The sequence below is a fragment of the Equus quagga genome, chromosome 3 (genome assembly GCF_021613505.1).
Source record: "Equus quagga isolate Etosha38 chromosome 3, UCLA_HA_Equagga_1.0, whole genome shotgun sequence".
Lineage (NCBI taxonomy): Eukaryota > Metazoa > Chordata > Mammalia > Perissodactyla > Equidae > Equus > Equus quagga.
In genome coordinates, this window is record NC_060269.1 from 143834690 (window position 1) to 143853433 (window position 18744).

Genomic DNA, 18744 nt, shown 5'->3' on the forward strand with positions numbered 1-18744 from the left:
CTTACTCTACTAATGAACTCATACTAATAAACATGACCATAGAATGTGTTGCTATGGTCACTTTCCAGATCATGTACTTGTATATTATGTTTTTGTGAGAATTATGAACTTGGGAGTAAAAGCAATTGTATTTGATACCAAGAAAAAACATTTACTGACTAATGTTCCATTTTATTTAGAAAGTCGCTAAAGAAGTTTTTGAATGTTATGATAGATACAAGCAATTTATCTCATAAATGCTTAAGTGGAACCTAATATAATCTAATTAATCATCAAAGGAGAAAACAAACAAAACCACCAATTCTTAAAATGCCCTGTCAGTCCTTCAAGGTGTAATGGAATGAGGATGTGCTCTGAAATCAGACCAACTTGGATCCGAGTCCTTACTAGCTGCTTGACCTTGAGCAAGTAACTCTGAGTATCTGAACTCAGTTTCCTCTCTATTTAAGGGGCAAAATAAAACCTTTCTTTAAGGGTTTTACAGAGGTTAGAGATAAGAGTAACAACAACAACAAGAGCTAATATTTACTGTATACTGATTGTGTACCCAGCTAAGTGTTGATATGCAGCAGCTCACTTCCTCATGACAAAACTATGAGGGCATCACAGGGCTGGGAAGCATGAGTGCTTGCCTTGATCACACAGCCAGGTAGGTGCAAAGCTGGAATTTAAATGTGCTATTCAACCCAGCATTCATGTTCTTAAACACTATCGTGTAGGAGAATATAGTGTAAAGAAAATGTGTGTAAAGGGAGGAGCCATTTCTATTATTGTCACACCAAGTTGAGAAATAGTGTGTGTGCACATTTCTCCTGCCACTTTACCAAGATTAGCTGCATCAAAGGGGCATTGTTGGGATCATTTGGGTCAAGCTTGGACTCTGCTGCCCACTTGGCCAACTTTTTCATGTCTGTCAGTCCCGAAGTGCCAATAGATGAGATGGCATCTGCTCTCTTCAAAGCACTGCAAAAAAAAGTTGATTCCATGAGACCAACTTTATCACAGAGGAGTTTGCCTCATGACCACAAAATCTCAGGGACAGCGTTGCTTAAAGAGGCTGTTATTATCTATGAGAGAAAATCTGATCATAAGGAAGGACTTTTGCCATTTTTCTTTACTTCATGATTACTATTAAATGTTATAAGGATAATAAAGAAGTATGAATGGTAGGAGAAAATATTTGAAACCACACATCTGATAAGGGATTAATATCCAAAATCTATAAGGAACCCATACAACTCAATAGCAATAAAACAAATAATCTGATGAAAAATGGGCAAAGAATCTGAATAGACGTTTTTCCAAAAAAGACATACAAATGGACAACAGCTACATGAAAAAGGGCTTAACATCACTAATCATCAGGGAAATGCAAATCAAAACCACAATGAGATATCACCTCACACCTTTTGTAATGGCTATCATCAAAAAGACAAGAGATAACAAGTGTTAGCAAGGATGTGAAGAAAAGGGAACCCTTGTACACTGTTGGTGGGAGTGCAGATTGGTGCAAACACTATGGAAAACAGTATGGAGATTCCTCAAAAAATTAAAAATAGAACTACCATATGATCCAGTATATATATCCAAAGGAAACAAAATCACTATCCTGAAGAGATATCTGCACTCCCATGTTTATTGCAGCATTATTTACAATAGCCAAGACATGGAAACAGCCTAAGTGTCCATCAGTGGATGAATGGATAAAGAAAATGTGGTATATGTGTATACACACATGATGGAATATTTTGTTGTTAGTGCCATCGAGTTAACTCTGACTCCTAGTGACTCTGTGTAGAGCAGAGTGGAACCTGCCCAGTCTTTTTGCGCCATCCTTTCATCTTTTGGTGCTATATCAGACAATGCTCCCCTGCTATTCGTAGGGTTTTCATGGCCAATTTTTTCAGAAGTGGGTAGCCAGGTCCTTCTTCCTCGTCTTTCTTAGTCTGGATGCTTGCACAGTCCAGACTGCCTGGAGAGGCACAATCACAAAGAGAGAGCACCACATGGGGGAAACTGGTGAGGCTTAGAGTCCCTTTCTTCTGTTGTGAATAGGAACCCAAGGACCTAGCCATCAAGGAAGAGGATGAGAACAGGGACTTTCATATAACCAGAAGGTTCTACACCAGTCATCATTAGCAACGAACCTTTACTGAGGGCTAAATATATACAACTATGAGCTATGTACTCCCCCACCTGTGAAACACGGAAAAGAATACTTTGCAGAGTCACTGTGACCATTAAATAAGGTAAAGTGCTTGTGCTGTACCTTAACACTGATAAATACCAAATATTTTTTAGGCTATTAATATTTTAATTTTTACCTTAAGAATGATAAAAACCCCTGAAAATACTGGCACCTGACAATAAAAGGAAAGAATGAAATTTGTAAGCTTTTCTCCCCATTGTATATCATTAATCGAATCAATTAATCAATATAATTATGTTAGTTAAATATTAATATAATCAATATACTAATATATGATCAATTATATAATATAATTATATTATTTTTATATTAATTAATATATAACTTTATATATTAATGTATAATTTTTTTAATATTTGGAAAGGTTTTTTTTTTAAAGATTGGTACCTCAGCTAACATCTGTTGCCAATCTTTGTCTTTTTCTTCTTCTTCTTCTCCCCAAAGTCCCCATACATAGCTGTATATTCTAGTTGTGAGTGCCTCTAGTTGTGCAATGTGGGACGCTGCCTCAGCATGGCTTGATGAGTGGTGCCGTGTTAGTGCCCAGGCTCCAAACCGGTAAAACCCCGGACCACTGAAGCAGAACATGTGAACTTAACCACTGGCCACGGGTTATAATTAACACTGACATTGCTCATCAACTTGTTCTAGCACACATTACCTCCTAAATCCAATGTTCTGCTGCAATAATGGAGGAATTAAAGGTATCCCATTTTCTCCAATAGCCCATGACACACTGTTGGACACTTTTCCCGAGGTCATTAGGGTCAGTTGATTACTACCATCAGCTTCAAAGGAGAAGGGCACTCCTAGGGAAACACCAGATTAAACAAGATATTGTTTAGAAAGAGGGAGAGAGCCCAGTCCTGGTAAGAAAGCAGACAGTAGACAAATGGAACAGAGTAGGTGGGGGTGGCGGGGATGGAACACATAATTTCAATCAACATCACTGAACTTCTTCTGGCTATGATGCTCAGAATCGGCTACTTGACTCTATCTCTGACAGCAGAGTATAGACATGATAATGAATGCTGCACTCTGGGACCATCTGTGTGCATATTCTGGCTCTGCCACTTAACAGCTGTGTGACTGTGGACAAATTACTTAAATTCTCTGAGCCTTAGTTTCCTAATGTATAAAATAGGGATAATCATAGTACCTCCTTCAAAGAATTATTGTGAAGACATTCATTCATTTATTCATTCATTCAATAGATGTTATTTGAGCTTCTCCTTCATACCAGTCACTATTCTAGTCACTGAAGATAGATAGCAGTAAAGAAACAAAACTGATAGGAATCTGCGTTCTCATGAAGTTTATATTTGGGTAGGGGAGACAGACAGTAAATAAGATAAATAAGAAAACACGCATGGTAGGTTAGAGAGTGATAAGTGCGAAGGAGAAACATAAATTAGGGAAGGTATATAGAAAATGAGTGTTTTGGGGGGTGTGGAGGGGTTGAACTTTGTGATGGAGTGGCCAGGGGAGGCTCCATGAGAGAGGACTTTTCTTTTTTTTTTTTGAGGAAGCTTAGCCCTGAGCTAACTGAGCTAACTGCTGCCAATCCTCCTCTTGTTTCTGAGGAAGACCGGCCCTGAGCTAACATCTGTGCCCATCCTCCTCCACTTTATATGTGGGACACACCACAGCATGGCGTGCCAAGTGGTGCCAAGTCCGCATCTGGGATCTGAACCGGCGAACCCCAGGCCGCCAAAGTGGAACATGTGCACTTAACTGCTGTGCCACGGGGCTGGCCCCGAGAAAGGACTTTTGAATAAAGGCATGAAGAAAGTAAGGAAGTGAGACCTGGAGATATCTTGGGAAAGAGCATTCTTGGTAGAAGGAACAAAAGTGCAGGCACCCTCAGGTGGGAGTGTGCCCGGAGTGAGGAATAGCGAGTTGAGTGAGGTCATACTTCACAGCACTCAGACAGTGCCTGGCAAATAGTGACCACTCAACAAACGTTTGCTAAAGCTAAGCTATTGTGGTGACAGTAAAGCCTCACTAATTGGAAATTAGTGGTAAAACATCTCAGGGCAGTGTGTTTAATCAACTAAAGGAAGAAAGATTTTCAAGCACTAAATATAGCAACTTCACACTCCGAGGTTCTGGTTAATATTATTGGCACAAAACAATACCACTATTACACTGTAATAGCATCTTTGTGTTTTTCAAAGATCTTTCCTTCATATTGAACATACCATCTTGATCTTCAAAATAACCCTATCAGACATGAAAGGAGGTATTATTAAATCCATTTTATAAATGAGGAAGGTGATATTCAAAGAGGTTACATGATTAGTAGGGTCACACAGCTTGTCAGTACCAGAGCTGGAACTAAAGCCTAGGTCTCCAGAGGTTTAGACTGGTGATTGGATTTGAGCCTCAAAGAATTCTTGAAGATAAATTTTCAGATGTGAGCTCACGATAAAAAGTCACCAGACAAATGAGGAAACAAGCCATCATGAGCAAGAAGAAACAGAATCAGACCAACAAGTAGATAGGTATTGGAATGATCAGAAAGAGAATAGTAAAAAAATATTTTTAATACATTTAAAAAATAAATGAAGTAATGAATGAATAAAAGAAATGATTAAGTCTGAGAAAAGGACAAAAAGTTATCAGACCTGACTAGATTGATTGGAAAAGAACTAAATAGAATTTCTAGAGGTGAAAAACACAATAACTGAAATGAGAAATGCAATGATGAATGTCAAAGATTAGACACAGCCAAAGAGTGAATTTATGACTTGGAAGACAGATTTAAAGAAATTACACAGAATGTAGCAGTGAAAGAAAAATATATCAATTATATTAAAGAGAGGTTAAAAAATATGGTGAACATAGTGAGAAGGTCCATCATATATTTAATCAGAATTGTAGAAGGAAATCCCTGATTTCAAAATATACTATAAAGCTGTAGTAACCAAAACAGCATGATACTGGCACAAAAACAGAGACACAGATCAATGGAACAGAATTGAGAGCCCAGAAAAGAAACCACACATCTATGGACAGGTAGTTTTCAACAAGGGAGCCAACAACATACAATAGAGAAAGGAAAGTCTCTTCAATAAATGGTTTTGGGAAAACTGGACAGCCACATGCAAAAGAATGAAAGTATACCATTATCTTACACCATAGATAAAAATTAACTCAAAATGAATTAAAGACTTGAATGTAAGACCTGAAACCATGAAACTTCTAGAAGAGAGCACAGGCAGTACACTCTTCAACATCGGTCTTAGCAGCATATTTTCCAGCACCATGTCTGAATGGGCAAGGAAAACAGTAGAAAAAATAAACAAATGGGACTACATCAAACTAAAAAGCTTCTGCACAACAAAGGAAAGTATCAGCAAAACGAAAAGACAACCTAAGAATTGGGAGAAGATATTTGCAAACTATATATCTGATAAGAGGTTAATTTCTAAAATATATAAAGAACTTATATATCTCAACAACAAAAAAAACTAACAACCTAATTAAAAACAAGGCAAAAGATCCGAACAGACATTTCTCCAAAGAAGATACACAGACAGCCAACTGGCACACGAAAAGATGTTCAACATCACTACTTATCAGGGAAATGCAAATCAAAACTACAATGAGATATCACCTCACTCTCGTCAGAATGGCTATAATTAAGAATACAGGAAACAATAAGTGTTGGAGAGGATGTGGAGAAAAGGGAACTCCCATATACTGCTGTTGGGAGTGCAAACTGGTGCAGCCACTATGGAAAACAGTATGGAGAGTCCTCAAAAAATTAAGACTAGAACTACCATACAGTCCAGCTATTCCACTGCTGCATATTTATCTAAAGAACATGAAAACATGGATGCTTAAAGATATACGCACTCCTATGCTCATTGCAGCATTATTCACAATAGCCAAGACTTGGAAACAAGTTGCCCATCAAGGGATGAATGGATAAAGACGATGTGGTATATATACATACAATTGAATACTACTCAGCAATAAAAAAAGATGAAATCTGGCCATTTGTGACAATATGGATGGATCTTGAGAGTATTATGCTAAGTGAAATAAGTCAGAAGGAGAAAGTCAAATACTGTATGATCTCACTCATAAATAGAAGATAAACAACAACAAACAAACACATAGAGGCAGAGGTGATTAGGCACATGTGTGTGGTGATGGATTGTAATTAGTCTTGATGGGGAACATGATGTAATTTACACAGGAATCAAAATATAATGATGTACACCTGAAATTTATGTAGTGTTATAAACCAATGTTACTGCAATAACAAAAGTTTAAAAAAAGAATTGTGGAAGGAGAAGAGAGAGAATATTGATTAATAATCTCCCTATTGTAATTATCTCAAACTTTTCAGCCTTAGAAATAATAGCATGATGTACATTTTTTTATCCACAAACTTTATCCTAATTTTAAATTATTTTCTTAGGAAAGATTCCTAGAAGTAGAATTAAAGCATCAAAGATATCCTAAAAGTCATTAATTTATACAGCCAAACTACTTTATACTTGCATAGTTATATGAATTTACTGGCCATCAGTGGTATACAAAAAATGACTTTGCAAAAAATTATATGTCATTATTTTAATTTGAATTTCTGATAGCAATTTTATAATTATCTGGCTGTCTGAGAAGTGAAAAAAAAGATATGTTTAAATCTGACAGTGAAACTATGAACCATTGAGGATAATTAGCTTTCCATACCACTTCCAACTCCCTCGTGGTCCAGTGTCACATGCTGGTTACTGCTAAACTCTACTTCTTCAAGGGGAGCCCTTCCAGTGACAACAGTAGTTTCAGGAATAGGCAGAAACACTTCTGCTAGCAAGGTTGTCCCACTGTGTCCCACTGTTTCATATACCTGAAATTGAGGAAGAGAAACAGCCAAATAAAAACAGATAATTAGTCCATTTATCTGTGCTAGTCACTGTTCCAGCCCAGAGGGCCCATCTCAGAGTGCAAAGTTGAGTCGTGTTACTATAGTCCCCATGGAGACTAGATTACACTCTATTTGTGGCTAAATTGTTAACACCCTGTCCTCTTGCTTAACCTAATCTGCTGGGATAGAGAGGTTAATCGGAGTAGCAGGCTACTACAGTTGTTTCCATTTCAGGTAAATACACAGCTTACCTGGAGAATGGGCTTCCTCCTTTTCGTGGTTCAGGTTATTGCAGAGAGAAACGCCAGCAGGTGAAATGGATGAGATAATATGGACATACCACTATACAGTTTATTATCTGCGCCAACCTCAAGGTCAAGAAGGGAAGCACCATACCTAGAATACTCTAGAGTATCAGATTCAAATCTACTATTTAGTAAATCTCTCAAATTCTTCCTTTCAAGACCTCCTTTTATTTGTTAGCTATTGAAACCCTACCCAGCAACTTCTCAGACCTTCTCCCAAGATGGAGTCAACTAGACCACCTGCAATTCTGATACTAATTACTGTGGTGTGTCTCATTATCATGCCATCACCATGAGGTGAAGGACCTCCTGCAATCTTAGATTACGAATATAAAATCCAGCCTCAGTAGGACAGTATGCTCCATTTGATCAAGTTTTCCCCTGAATTTTTGGATCATTTCACTTTTGTAGTAAGTAGATGACAAAATATTCCAGAGCACTGCTGGCTTCTTTTCTGCGTTTTATTCTTTCTCTCCATGAGGTCTCTCTGGCTGTTACACATTTCTCTACAATGCTGATTTTATTCACTCTATCTCTGCTAATTAAATCTTCATATTTTTCTTTTTATGCAACAGAGTCCCCCTCTGATTAATGTTTTCCACTTACCACTTGAATGCACACGACGCATACAAAGATGACATTATAGATCCTCTCCACCCACCCTCCCTTACAGGGCGTATGATATAAATTCTTTTCCGAGAGTGAGGATGAATTTGTGCCGGGCTGCCGTCCCGGCCTCATCTCCCTGGTATCCACCAGTTCACATTTGCAAGATGGCTGACTGAAGTTGGAAGGGCTACTGGGCAAAGACAAAGGCAAAATCTGCATAGGAACTGAACTCTGCTCCCCAGACTGAATTAATATCACCGTGAGCTATTCTAACAGCCTGGGTGCATTGGGAAACCTGTGATCGTTCAGGGCTTGTCTGTGCTCAGTGGCCAAGTCTGCCTAATTCAGGGGCTCAGCAAGAAGCCCAGGAGGGGCATACTGAAGCCTCACTCTCCAAATTCATCTTTATCAGTCAAAAGGTGATATTTTGATCTATATTAAAAAATCTTTTATGAAAAATTTCAAACATTAATAATCCTAGAAGAAGAATATACCATGGACCCATCACCTAGCTTCAACTACCATTAAGTTATGGCCAGTCTGGTTTCATCTATACTCTCAACCCTTCCCCTCTCCACAATATCTTGCACCTAAGCATCATTTCGTTTGTAAATATTTCAATATGTATCTTTAAAAGATAAAGATATAAAAAAGCGTAATTATAGTACTATTATCACAGTAATTCCTTAATAATGTCAAATATCAGTAAGTTTCAAATTTCCTTTTAAAAAGTCTCAAAAAATGACTGTAATACTTTGAATCAGGATCCAAATGTATTCTATACATTGCAATTGATCGATATGTCCCTCAAGCTTCCATTAATTTATAGTTGACCCCTCTCTTTTTATACTTTTTACACTTTTTCTCTATATTTTTATTGGTTCAGAACTGTAATGGAAAAAGGATCACCATTTTTGCCCACCCCAAACTCTCATAAGAGCCTAGAGTTTTATAATCTTACAGTTTACAGAGCATGTAGCAGATTGCTGTCTATTGCATAGGAGACCTTGGTTTGACCTTTTAAATTGTGGACTTATGATGGGCATGAAGTTTCAGTGTGAGAAAATGGTGGGTTTTCTTTCCCTTTTTAGATTTTTTATTTTTTGCCAAAATTTTAGTTCAGTGAGACATCCCCTTACATGAAACCCTCTAGTGGCTTTAGGTGTGTTATCTTGTCTAATGATACTGGTTTGGTGAAGGATGGTTTGTAGTGAAGATTAAGCAAGATAACAGACCAAACAATTCTAGATGATGGAGTTGAAGCTCAAAGAGGAGAAGAAACTTCCCCCAATCACCCATGTGATGAGTTGCAATGCTGAGAATTGAATCCACAGTGTTTCACTTCAAAACCCATCCAGTTTTTGCTATGTCTTCCTCATGGGCCAGGGGAAATCAGAAAAGTGATTAAATGAATTAAAAATCCTTTTAAAGCCATAACCATGATCCATAAAATATAATTAGTTTAGACAATTTGGTGAGAAATAATGATTGAAAAAGAATTTAAAATCTGAATGAAAGAACAATAAAAAATGGAAGCACTGCAAAAACAATGGTTGTAATCACTTAAAGGACCACCTGAGCATATGCAATTGTGATCAAAAGACCACCGAGCTCTTCCTGTCTCAGACTTCTCGGTTGCCTAGAACTCCCAGGGGGTTGCTCTCTCTGCAAGGCAATGGTGCACTGTTCACTCCAGCCCAGGTGCTTTAACTCATGTAAGGTGCCCATGCTGCACTGGGCACCGAGTGAGTCATGCATCCCCGAAGCTGCCACAGGCCTACCAATACCCATTTATGTGCCACTGCTGTACCTCCTGTGGTTCCATATAGGAACACTTATCCATTCTATTGAAATTCCTTTGTTTATGCATCGTTTGTCTCACTGGATGGTGAGATTCCTGAGGGTAGGGATCTTGCCTGATTTCCCATTGAATGACCAGTACCTGCCATCTGGAAATTAATGTATTTAGAAGGGAGCATGTTAACTCTTAGAAGTAAGGCATTAGATGATAAATCTGTGGAACATAGTTTTCTCTTCTCTGAACAGCTGATAGACTTGGGTGTAGTACGGCTGTCAGATTTTTCTTTTCAGATTTTATTTTTTCTTTTTCTCCCCAAAGCACCTACCCTAGGTACATAGTTGTATATTTTTAGTTGTGGGTCCTTCTAGTTGTGGCATGTGGGACACCACCTCAGCATGGCCTGATGAGTGGTGCCATGTCCGCACCCGGGATCCAAACTGGCGAAACCCTGGGCTGCTGAAGCAGAGCGCAGGAACTTAACCACTTGGCCACGGGGTAGACCCCTGGCTCTCAATTTTTTTCTCTGTCTTATTTTACTCCCCACTTGACTGTCCTTCCTCTCATAGCCTGCAGAGGGCAGTGTGGTTAACAGGACAGGACAGCCTTGTGGTCCAACAGATTTGAGTCTGAAAATCTGACATAGCTGCTTACTTGCTGTGTGACCTTGGGCATGACTTTTTCTGCCTTTTTGCTCTCATTATAAAATGAGGATGTAACCCAAAGCCCAGCAGGAAGGCAGTGGTGAAGCTTAGCTGAGATGGATGAAAGGTCTCTTCTCTTCAGTCTGAGCTCAATAAATACTTATTCTTCCTCTGGGCATACAATTGACAATAAGCACACGCATTTTTAAAGTACTTTGCAGTTTACAAAGCTCTTTTATAAACATGACTACATTTCCCAAATAGCTCATTAAATCTTGTTGGTCAACTGATTTTAGTAAACTTTATGAAATAAGAATTTCTTTCTTTCTTTTTTCTTTTTTGCTTGAGGAAGATTGGCCCTGAGCTAACATCTGTACTAATCTTCCTCTATTTTTTTTTTTTTTTTTTTTACGTGGGACACCACCACAGTGTGGTTGGTGACTGGAGTAGGTCTGCAGTGGGGATCTGAACCTGTGAACCTAGGCTGCTGAACAGAGCATGCAGAACTTTAACCACTCGGCCTTGGGGCTGGGCCCAAGAATTTCTTTTTTTTATTAAACTTATAAGATCTATCTTTTCAGGACTCCCTAACTTTTTTCAAGGAAGACATTAAGCTACTGATGATTTATAGGAATTTTACGGCATAGTCCATATTTGTAATTGAACCATCTATATTTCTGGGTACCCAAAAATAAGATGGCGAAAAAAGAATGACATTAAGGCTTAAATGCTTTAAAAAATAGCAGGAGTGAATAAAATCCTGACATTACTTTAAGTTAAGGGAAGAGAAAGCATACCAATAGTCAGAAAATACCATTTATGATGGTAAAATGCTTCAAAAGGTGACATAAATGCAGTATTTAGTATTTCTTTAAACCTTTCCTGACCTTGCTTGTTTCTGTCTTCACTCCTCCTATGACTACAGAATTCTAAAGCACTCAAACTGGTACCCAGTGCACTAAATCAGGGTGTGAAACATATCTAAAAATAAGAACAAATCCAAATATTTTTCAGATACCCTACATCTTCTTCCGTAATAGAACCATCAAGTGTTTGTTTATTCAGCTGTACAGGACAAAGTTTCTATGTTATATGACTCCACTGGCTTTGTAAAAACATCCCTGTTAGACTTTAATAGTTCACCAAATATTTTATTGTGGAAGGACCACAAGAGTTGCTTCTGAGTTTGTTTTAGTTTTTATTCCTTGTGGGTGTGCCCTGTATTGGTCACCATTCTTAGTGACGACCAATAAACATGCAGTAATTGCATTAAGGGCATTTCTGGTGGATGTCAGTGGAGGGGTCCTTGTTCCTAGTCTCTGGAGCCACATTCCTGTCTAGTGTCACGAGAGGAACCGAATGGGGACTCTTGGTGCTGAGTCTGTGGGACAAAGGCAGTTATGAACTCTAGGGGAATGGAGGGTTTGCATATTGGGACTACTGTCTCAGAAGATAATTCTCTACTTTTTCTAATAAGGAAAAAATGGATTCCATCTGACAAAGCCAAAAAACATTCAAAAATTTTCCAAACTTTTCACCCTTCTCCTTAAAGGTAGCAGCAGTTCTATTTAATGCTAGGATAAAATGCTATTTTTAAAAATCAGAAAACGGGAACTTTCAGCTTTAAATAGGTATTTGCAAATGGCCTTCCATATAATTAAGTTTGAATTTTGTTTTCTTTCTAAGACAGGAGTTCTCAACCTCAGCACTATTGACATTTTGGGCTGGACGATTCTTTGTTGTGGCGAGTCGTCCTCTGCATCGCAGGGTGGAGCAGCATCCCGGGCCGTGACCCACTAGAGATGCCAGTAGCTTCCTACCGGTTGTGACAATCAACAATGTCTCCAGACATTGCCAGATATCGCCTGGGGGGCAAAGTTACCTCCACTTGAGAAGCACTGCTCTAAGCAAAATGAATGTTTGTGTTTGAAGGTGGAATGTTAATGGAGAATCATGACAGGAAATATAATTTGATTTACGTTCAACTGTTCAAAAATTCCTCTGTTGTGTAAATAAAGCAAGGCAGCAGTGAATTCAGAATAGCGATTAGATCAACTGCTACCAAACTGGGACTATTTACAGAATTATTATGACTTCCTTGCGTTTGGAATGTTGTTTGTTTTATCAACAACCCAGGGCAAATTTGCCTGCTGACAATATTTAGAATTGTGTAGGTAAGATGGACCTTAGAAATATGTAGGGACATTAAGATAGATAAAAAATAATATTCCATCATGAAGTAAAGTTTACATTGCATGGTTTTAGATCCTGTTTCTCTGATTAAAAAACAAAACAAAACGCAGTTTCACCTCTTGCAGTTGGTAGTGCTGGATCCAGTACAAGTGGCTGCCTTGTTTCTCGGCTGCCTGTGACGCTGCTCACAGCCTGTTAGTCATCTCTTGGTTGGTGTCCCCATTTCTCTCAGTGTTGAATCAAACCTTTCCTACTCTTGTGCCCTCAGACTCCCTTCCTCCATTTAAAAAGTGGAGGGCACCTGGTGTGAACCCCTCACAGCCCTGCCCTCTGCCTCCTCCTCTGTGTCATCACTCCTGCCTCAAAGGACCTGCCTATCATGTCTTGATCCTACCCCTCCCAGTATCCCGTGGGGTCCAGTCCCTCTCCTCTCCCCCCACCACATTCCTTTTTATTTTCAAAGTTATCAATCTTTTCTGCACTGGCTGCTTCTTTCACGGCTGACAAACATCCTCAAATCAACCACACCCCAGAGTAAACCACGATCCCTCTTCAAAACCCGGACCCCTTTCTCTCCTTCCCTTCTCTGCCAGACCTCTGAGAGAGGAGGCTTCTCTGTTATCTTCATTCTCCCTCCCCTGTCCCATTGGATCTCAGTCACCAGGTCCTCATGTCATTTCCCCCCTTCAGTCTAATTGCTGTGTCAGGCACCACATCTAATTCTTCTTCCTGTTTCTTACAGTGCCTTGCAAAATGTGTACCTGCAATAAAACACTTGTTGGCCTGAATGTACAAACTACTGGGGGAAGGGGGGCAGTATAATGAGATGGATAAGAGAACAGGTTCTGGGGTCTGGGCTCTGGCTCTGCCACTTGCTGGCTGTGTGACCTCAGGCCAGTCACTGAACTTCTCCACATTTCAGTATAATGGGGATAATCATACAGCTGCCAGAGGACTGTTGTGAAGATTAAATGAGTTCATACACAAAAACTGGTGCCTGGCACACTGTAATTGTTTAATAACTGTTATCTTATACTAGATATTATTAAATATCAACACAACTCAGTACCTAGTGATGCCTATGTTGTTTTCTAAGATTTCTCCCACAGTAACTAGTCCTCAGAGTGCAGAGATATGTCAAACTTTGGACTTTGCTCTTCTTTACCATTATACCCAATTAATATGGCGAAATGAATGTGAAATTTACAGCCAAACAGACCTGGGTTTGAATTCTGCTCTGCCACTTGACTTGCTTTGTGTTATGAAGTTACTCAATACCTCTGAAACTTAGTTTTCCCATCTTTAAAATTGGGAGAGCAATAGTACCCATGGTTTTCTTTAGGATTATATGAGATAGCATATGTAAAGAACATGGTTCTGCAGTAGTCACTTAATAAATGTTATTTCCTAGAGATTTTCCCAGGACCCTGTTCAGTCCACACCCTCAGCTTCTTACATGTAGATGACTACATCTGTCATCACGTCGCCCTGTGCAATCCATTGTCCTTACAGCACCCTTCCCACCTGCTCTCAGCCACCTAGCTCCTCTGCTCTGCACACTGCAGGGTTCCCTAATATCTACTCCCCTTGCCTACCAGCTAGGGTTGGCTTTCAACAATCTGACTCACTGTAATCCGATTACGTGAGTAGATAAGTAAGATATGTGTGAAAAAATATCAGCTTTGGACGTATGTCCACAAAGGACCAAAAACAACCACACAAGTGTGCTACTCAAGGGTTAACAAGGACACTTCTCCAAATAGGATTGTTTTTCCTACTCCCATAGCACTATGCAGCAATAAGCCAGAGAGATCAGGGGAGGCCCTGGGAAGAGAAACTCAAGTAATCGCCAACTAGGCAAAGGGAAAATTTCCCGATCTCAATCCACATACCAGCAATATAAAAGCTCAACAGGACTGATTCATATGGAAAAATAATAATGGCAAGAAATGTAGAAGCCACCCAGCTGTATTAGACCACAGATGTTAGTTTTGGGGAGTCAAGCAGATGAAAGTGGGGTGACATATAGATGCGAGTGATAAACAAAGAAATGAAGATTATCATCACAAAGCTTTTTTACTTCTAAATTAAATTTCACTTTTGTGAAAGGCCAAGCATTTATTTTGGAAAGACTTCAGAAGTCAAGATTTTCAAGACTGTTCTGGAAGGACTCTGGCCCTGCTCCAACTCCTCTGTCACCTGAAGTCCAATCTCACGCTTGCCTTGGGACCAAATTTGATTCTACTTCTTTTTATTCTTTCAAGTCAAACTGTCATGAAGTCCTGTCAATTCCTTCTTTCAAGGCTGTAGTGTTGCTCTAAATAATCCCTTCCTCCCATTTCCACTGCCAGGCCCCTCACTGTACGCCTTTTGTGCCAGCCTCTGGAATTATCTTCTGCTGGTAGGACCGCCTTGGCACGCTTATCTCAAGCCTGCCCAGGAAGCACTGAGCCTTACGGTTCACAAGGAACCAAACATCACAATCGACACTATTCTCTGCAATGGTCCTTTACATCTGCACACTGCTGAGTGCTGTTCCTTTGTAGCTCTCTCTCTTTTCTCCCGGCTGGATTTAAAGCTCCGGAGACAGGGCCATGTGCACCTCTTTTTATACAGGACTTCTAATTCTCCACCACACTCCTGGCTCAGTATCAAACACTCAGCTGGCTCTTAACAATCAAACGGCAAACATTCATGGCTTGCCTGTTGATTCACCAAGTGATGCATTATAGTTTTGAGAATCTCAGAACTTTTTCTGAAATACATTAGGCTCTAAAGTTCAGAATTTGATAGCACTGGCTCAAACAGATGCATTTAAGGCGATTTTTCTTACCCTGTCTTACAATTGGCAGTAATTCTTGAAACTCTCTAACTAAAAACTTGCAATTATGTGGAAAATTTCCAAAAGGCATAGTACTATTCCTCAAGAGTTGAAATACAATATCCTCTAAATTAATTTCATCTGTAACCACTACTCAATCATAAAAATTATGCTGTTAAGCCATTATGATATGTGATTTGATCAGTTATCAAATCTCTAGATAGCTTAAGAACTTAGCCAAGACTCCTTTAATTTGTAATTTTAAAAAGAAGATTACGTGATTCAGCTCTTAGGGAGGGGTGGGGGGGGGGCCTTCTCTCCCATCTTCCAAACTCTTCAGTGGGGTCTCCCCTTCCAGGGCTCCCTCTCCTTCCTGCCATATCATCCTCTGTTGCTCTCTCTCTCTCTTTGCTCTAGCTCTCTATCTGGTCTTCTCACATTAATCTTGGTCTTCTTTATATCAGCTTTTCCTCTGCAGGAGAGGAATGGGGAGGACGAGTTAAGGATGCCCCCTCCAACGAGGGGGCACACTCTGAATAACCAAAATCTTCGCTGTTCTGTGGATGTAGAATGAGAGAAACTCATATAGGGGCCCCCAGCAAACCCTCATTATTAAAGGCAGGTGACAGCAAAGCATCAAGCTGGCTTCTGGGTTTTGTGTTTATTTACTTTCTCCATCAGGTTTTATTCTTAATTGAGACAATTTTCTGTGTGCAGTGTCTTTTTTTAAACTGTAGCTTAAGCTCATGTGTTTAGGGCTAGGACTGAAGGATTCATGTAGGAAGCAGTGAAGACAGGGGGCTTCAGAACTAGCAGAGTGCAGCTCTTCCCTCAAGGCATTCAGATTTTAAATTTCCAAAGCCCATAACCATCCAAACAGAGGGGCACTCACACCAGGCTCCTTGCTGCAGGGCATCCCTGGAAAGAAAGACCTCTCTTAATGAGCTGTCCGTGGTATAGAGAATGCTAGATTTTCTAATTTCAACATATCTGAAATAAGCTGTGTCATTTGATCCGTGGTGCGTTGTAGTTAAGTGGCGCAAATAATGGTGCATCTCACGGGGAGTGGCAATGAGATGAAAGCCAGACAGCAGGATCCCAGAGCCCCCTCAGACGTCACTTTGCTAAGAGGACAGAGGAAGAGGAGTCTTCTGCTGGTCCAGGCAGTCAGGCTCAGCAGGGGCACCAGAGGATACTGGATGGAGAGTCAGTGTGACCTGAGTTCCTGAGAGCAGGGGTGTCAGGACTGGGTATGCCCACTGGCCATCCACCTGGAGATCACCAGCTCACCTTCCCAGTGCAGAGCTGGGTGACTCTCCACTCTCACCTTCAGGCACAGTCACCCCCATTTAATTCTCTGTATCCGTAAAGAGTTGTAAACCAAGGGGGGAAGATTAGAAATATAGAGATTATTTTCCCATGGATGATATTCAGAAAGGGAATTTTTAGGTTTAAGGAAGACTCAGGTTTTCACCAAACCTCCAAATCCAATCCTCTTTCTAACACCATCCTTTACTTAATAAATGTTCTTGCGTTCTCCTCACCCTTATTAAGTGTAAGTTTAGCAACAAAACAAGTTCTATTTTTTTCAGGTTTTAGCATATATAGACATTTTCTTAAAAATTAGATGGGGTTTCAAAGAATTGTTTGAGTGACTGGACTAAGCCAAGTTCTAAAATTACAAGAAAAACATTTTTGAATTGTGTGGATAGATATCAATGCTGTTATCAGTATGACAAAGGAGAGTCTTGAACTTGGTTCTTTGTAAATGAGGATCACCCTCTGCCCTCACCATCCCCAGGTCACAAATGAAAAGGTGTTGGACAAAGCCGTCAGTCTCTGGGAAAATCCAATCCAAGGTGGTTGACCTTCGGTGCCCACCTGACCCTTTCAGAGTCCCCATCCCATTTCTTAGCATCCCTAATCTCATCCCAGGCATTTCTACTGTGCTTCCTTCTCATTGTCAAAAGAACTCCCTATCTTAGCTCTCTCAAGCTTCCTCTACCAGTTTTAGACGGTTTTTAATTACTGAGGTCTAGGCAGGTGTTGATATTCAACATGTTGAACAATACACACGGCCAAATGCTAACCAATCAGAAGATACATCAGCCATACATGGGAACAGGGTCCAGGAAGCATTAGCCTCGTTCAGACAGACCCTTTAACTGGTCCATTGTGGGAAGGTCCAGATGATCTTGGAAATGGGGTCTATGTGGCCAGGGTGGCAGCTATTTACCATTCAGTACGGAAGTATTTAAATATTTTAATAATTATACAATTGTAATGGTACCTGCAGACTTAACATCAGTTACAACTAATAGGTAGTGGCTGCCTAGAGTACTGTGTTGAGAAAGATTCTGAAGTTATATCTGGGCTCAGTGGGGAAAAAAATGGCATAATCAATTATCATTTTTGGCAAGGGTGGTCAATGGGAATGAGAAATTTCTGCTGTGTAAGTGGTGGATGAGGACTAGTGATTCTTCATGGGTGGTGGATGGCAAACAAAGGATGTGTACCACATGTTTGCAGCCATGGGTAACAGGCCTGTTAGGATCATAAAAGAGAATTCTGTTGGCAGAAGAGAAGATTCACCATAAAAATAGCAAGGCTAAGACACTGTAGTGGTTTGAATAGTGTCCTCTAAAAATTGCTGTCCACCTGGAACCACAGAATGTGACCTTATTTGGAAATAGCGTCTTTATAGATGTGATTAGTATAAGGTTGAGATGAGCTCATACTGGATTAGGGTGGGCCCTAAATCCAAGGAGAGTATCCTTGTAAGAGACAAAAAAGGAGACACACAGAGACACAGAGAAAGCCATGTGAAAATGGAGACAGAGACTGGAGTTATGGTACCAAAGGCCAAGGAGCTCCAAGAGCCACCAGAATCTGGAAAAGGCAAGGAAGGATTCTCCTATAGAGACTTGGAGAAAGCATGGCCCTGCCCACACCTTGATTTCAGACTTCAGGGTCTCCAGAATTGGGAGAGAATAAATGTCTGTTGTTTTAAGCCACCAAAGTTGTGGTGCTTAGTTATGGCAGCCCTAGGAAACTAAAACACAAATAAATATATTGCTAATCACGGGAATTAGGCTGGCGGGGAGATTTATTTATTTTAGGGAGGGATCCCAACACCTGTACCACCCTCCATCATAACCACTGTGGTTAACTGATTTCTCTGGTTTATTAGGCTAGGGTCCTAGTAGAGGGTGATAGTGGAATATTCCTTCAGTGAATGAACCAGAGACCTTCCTCCCTCATCCCCTACCCACCTCATCCCCTG

General features: G+C 40.0%; 1 protein-coding gene across 6 annotated transcripts in view; it reads right to left on the reverse strand.

Annotated features, from left to right (window-relative positions):
- The window catches only part of CC2D2A (coiled-coil and C2 domain containing 2A), a 116047-nt gene that overhangs the window by 35276 nt on the left and 62027 nt on the right, over positions 1-18744 (reverse strand). For all 6 annotated transcript variants that reach the window (XM_046656590.1, XM_046656589.1, XM_046656591.1 and 3 more), the window contains 3 exons: positions 6917-7073; positions 2871-3018; positions 825-963 (listed from right to left, as the gene is read on the reverse strand). In XM_046656590.1, the coding sequence (XP_046512546.1) occupies positions 825-963; positions 2871-3018; positions 6917-7073 (444 nt within the window). The remainder of the gene's footprint in view (positions 1-824; positions 964-2870; positions 3019-6916; positions 7074-18744) is intronic.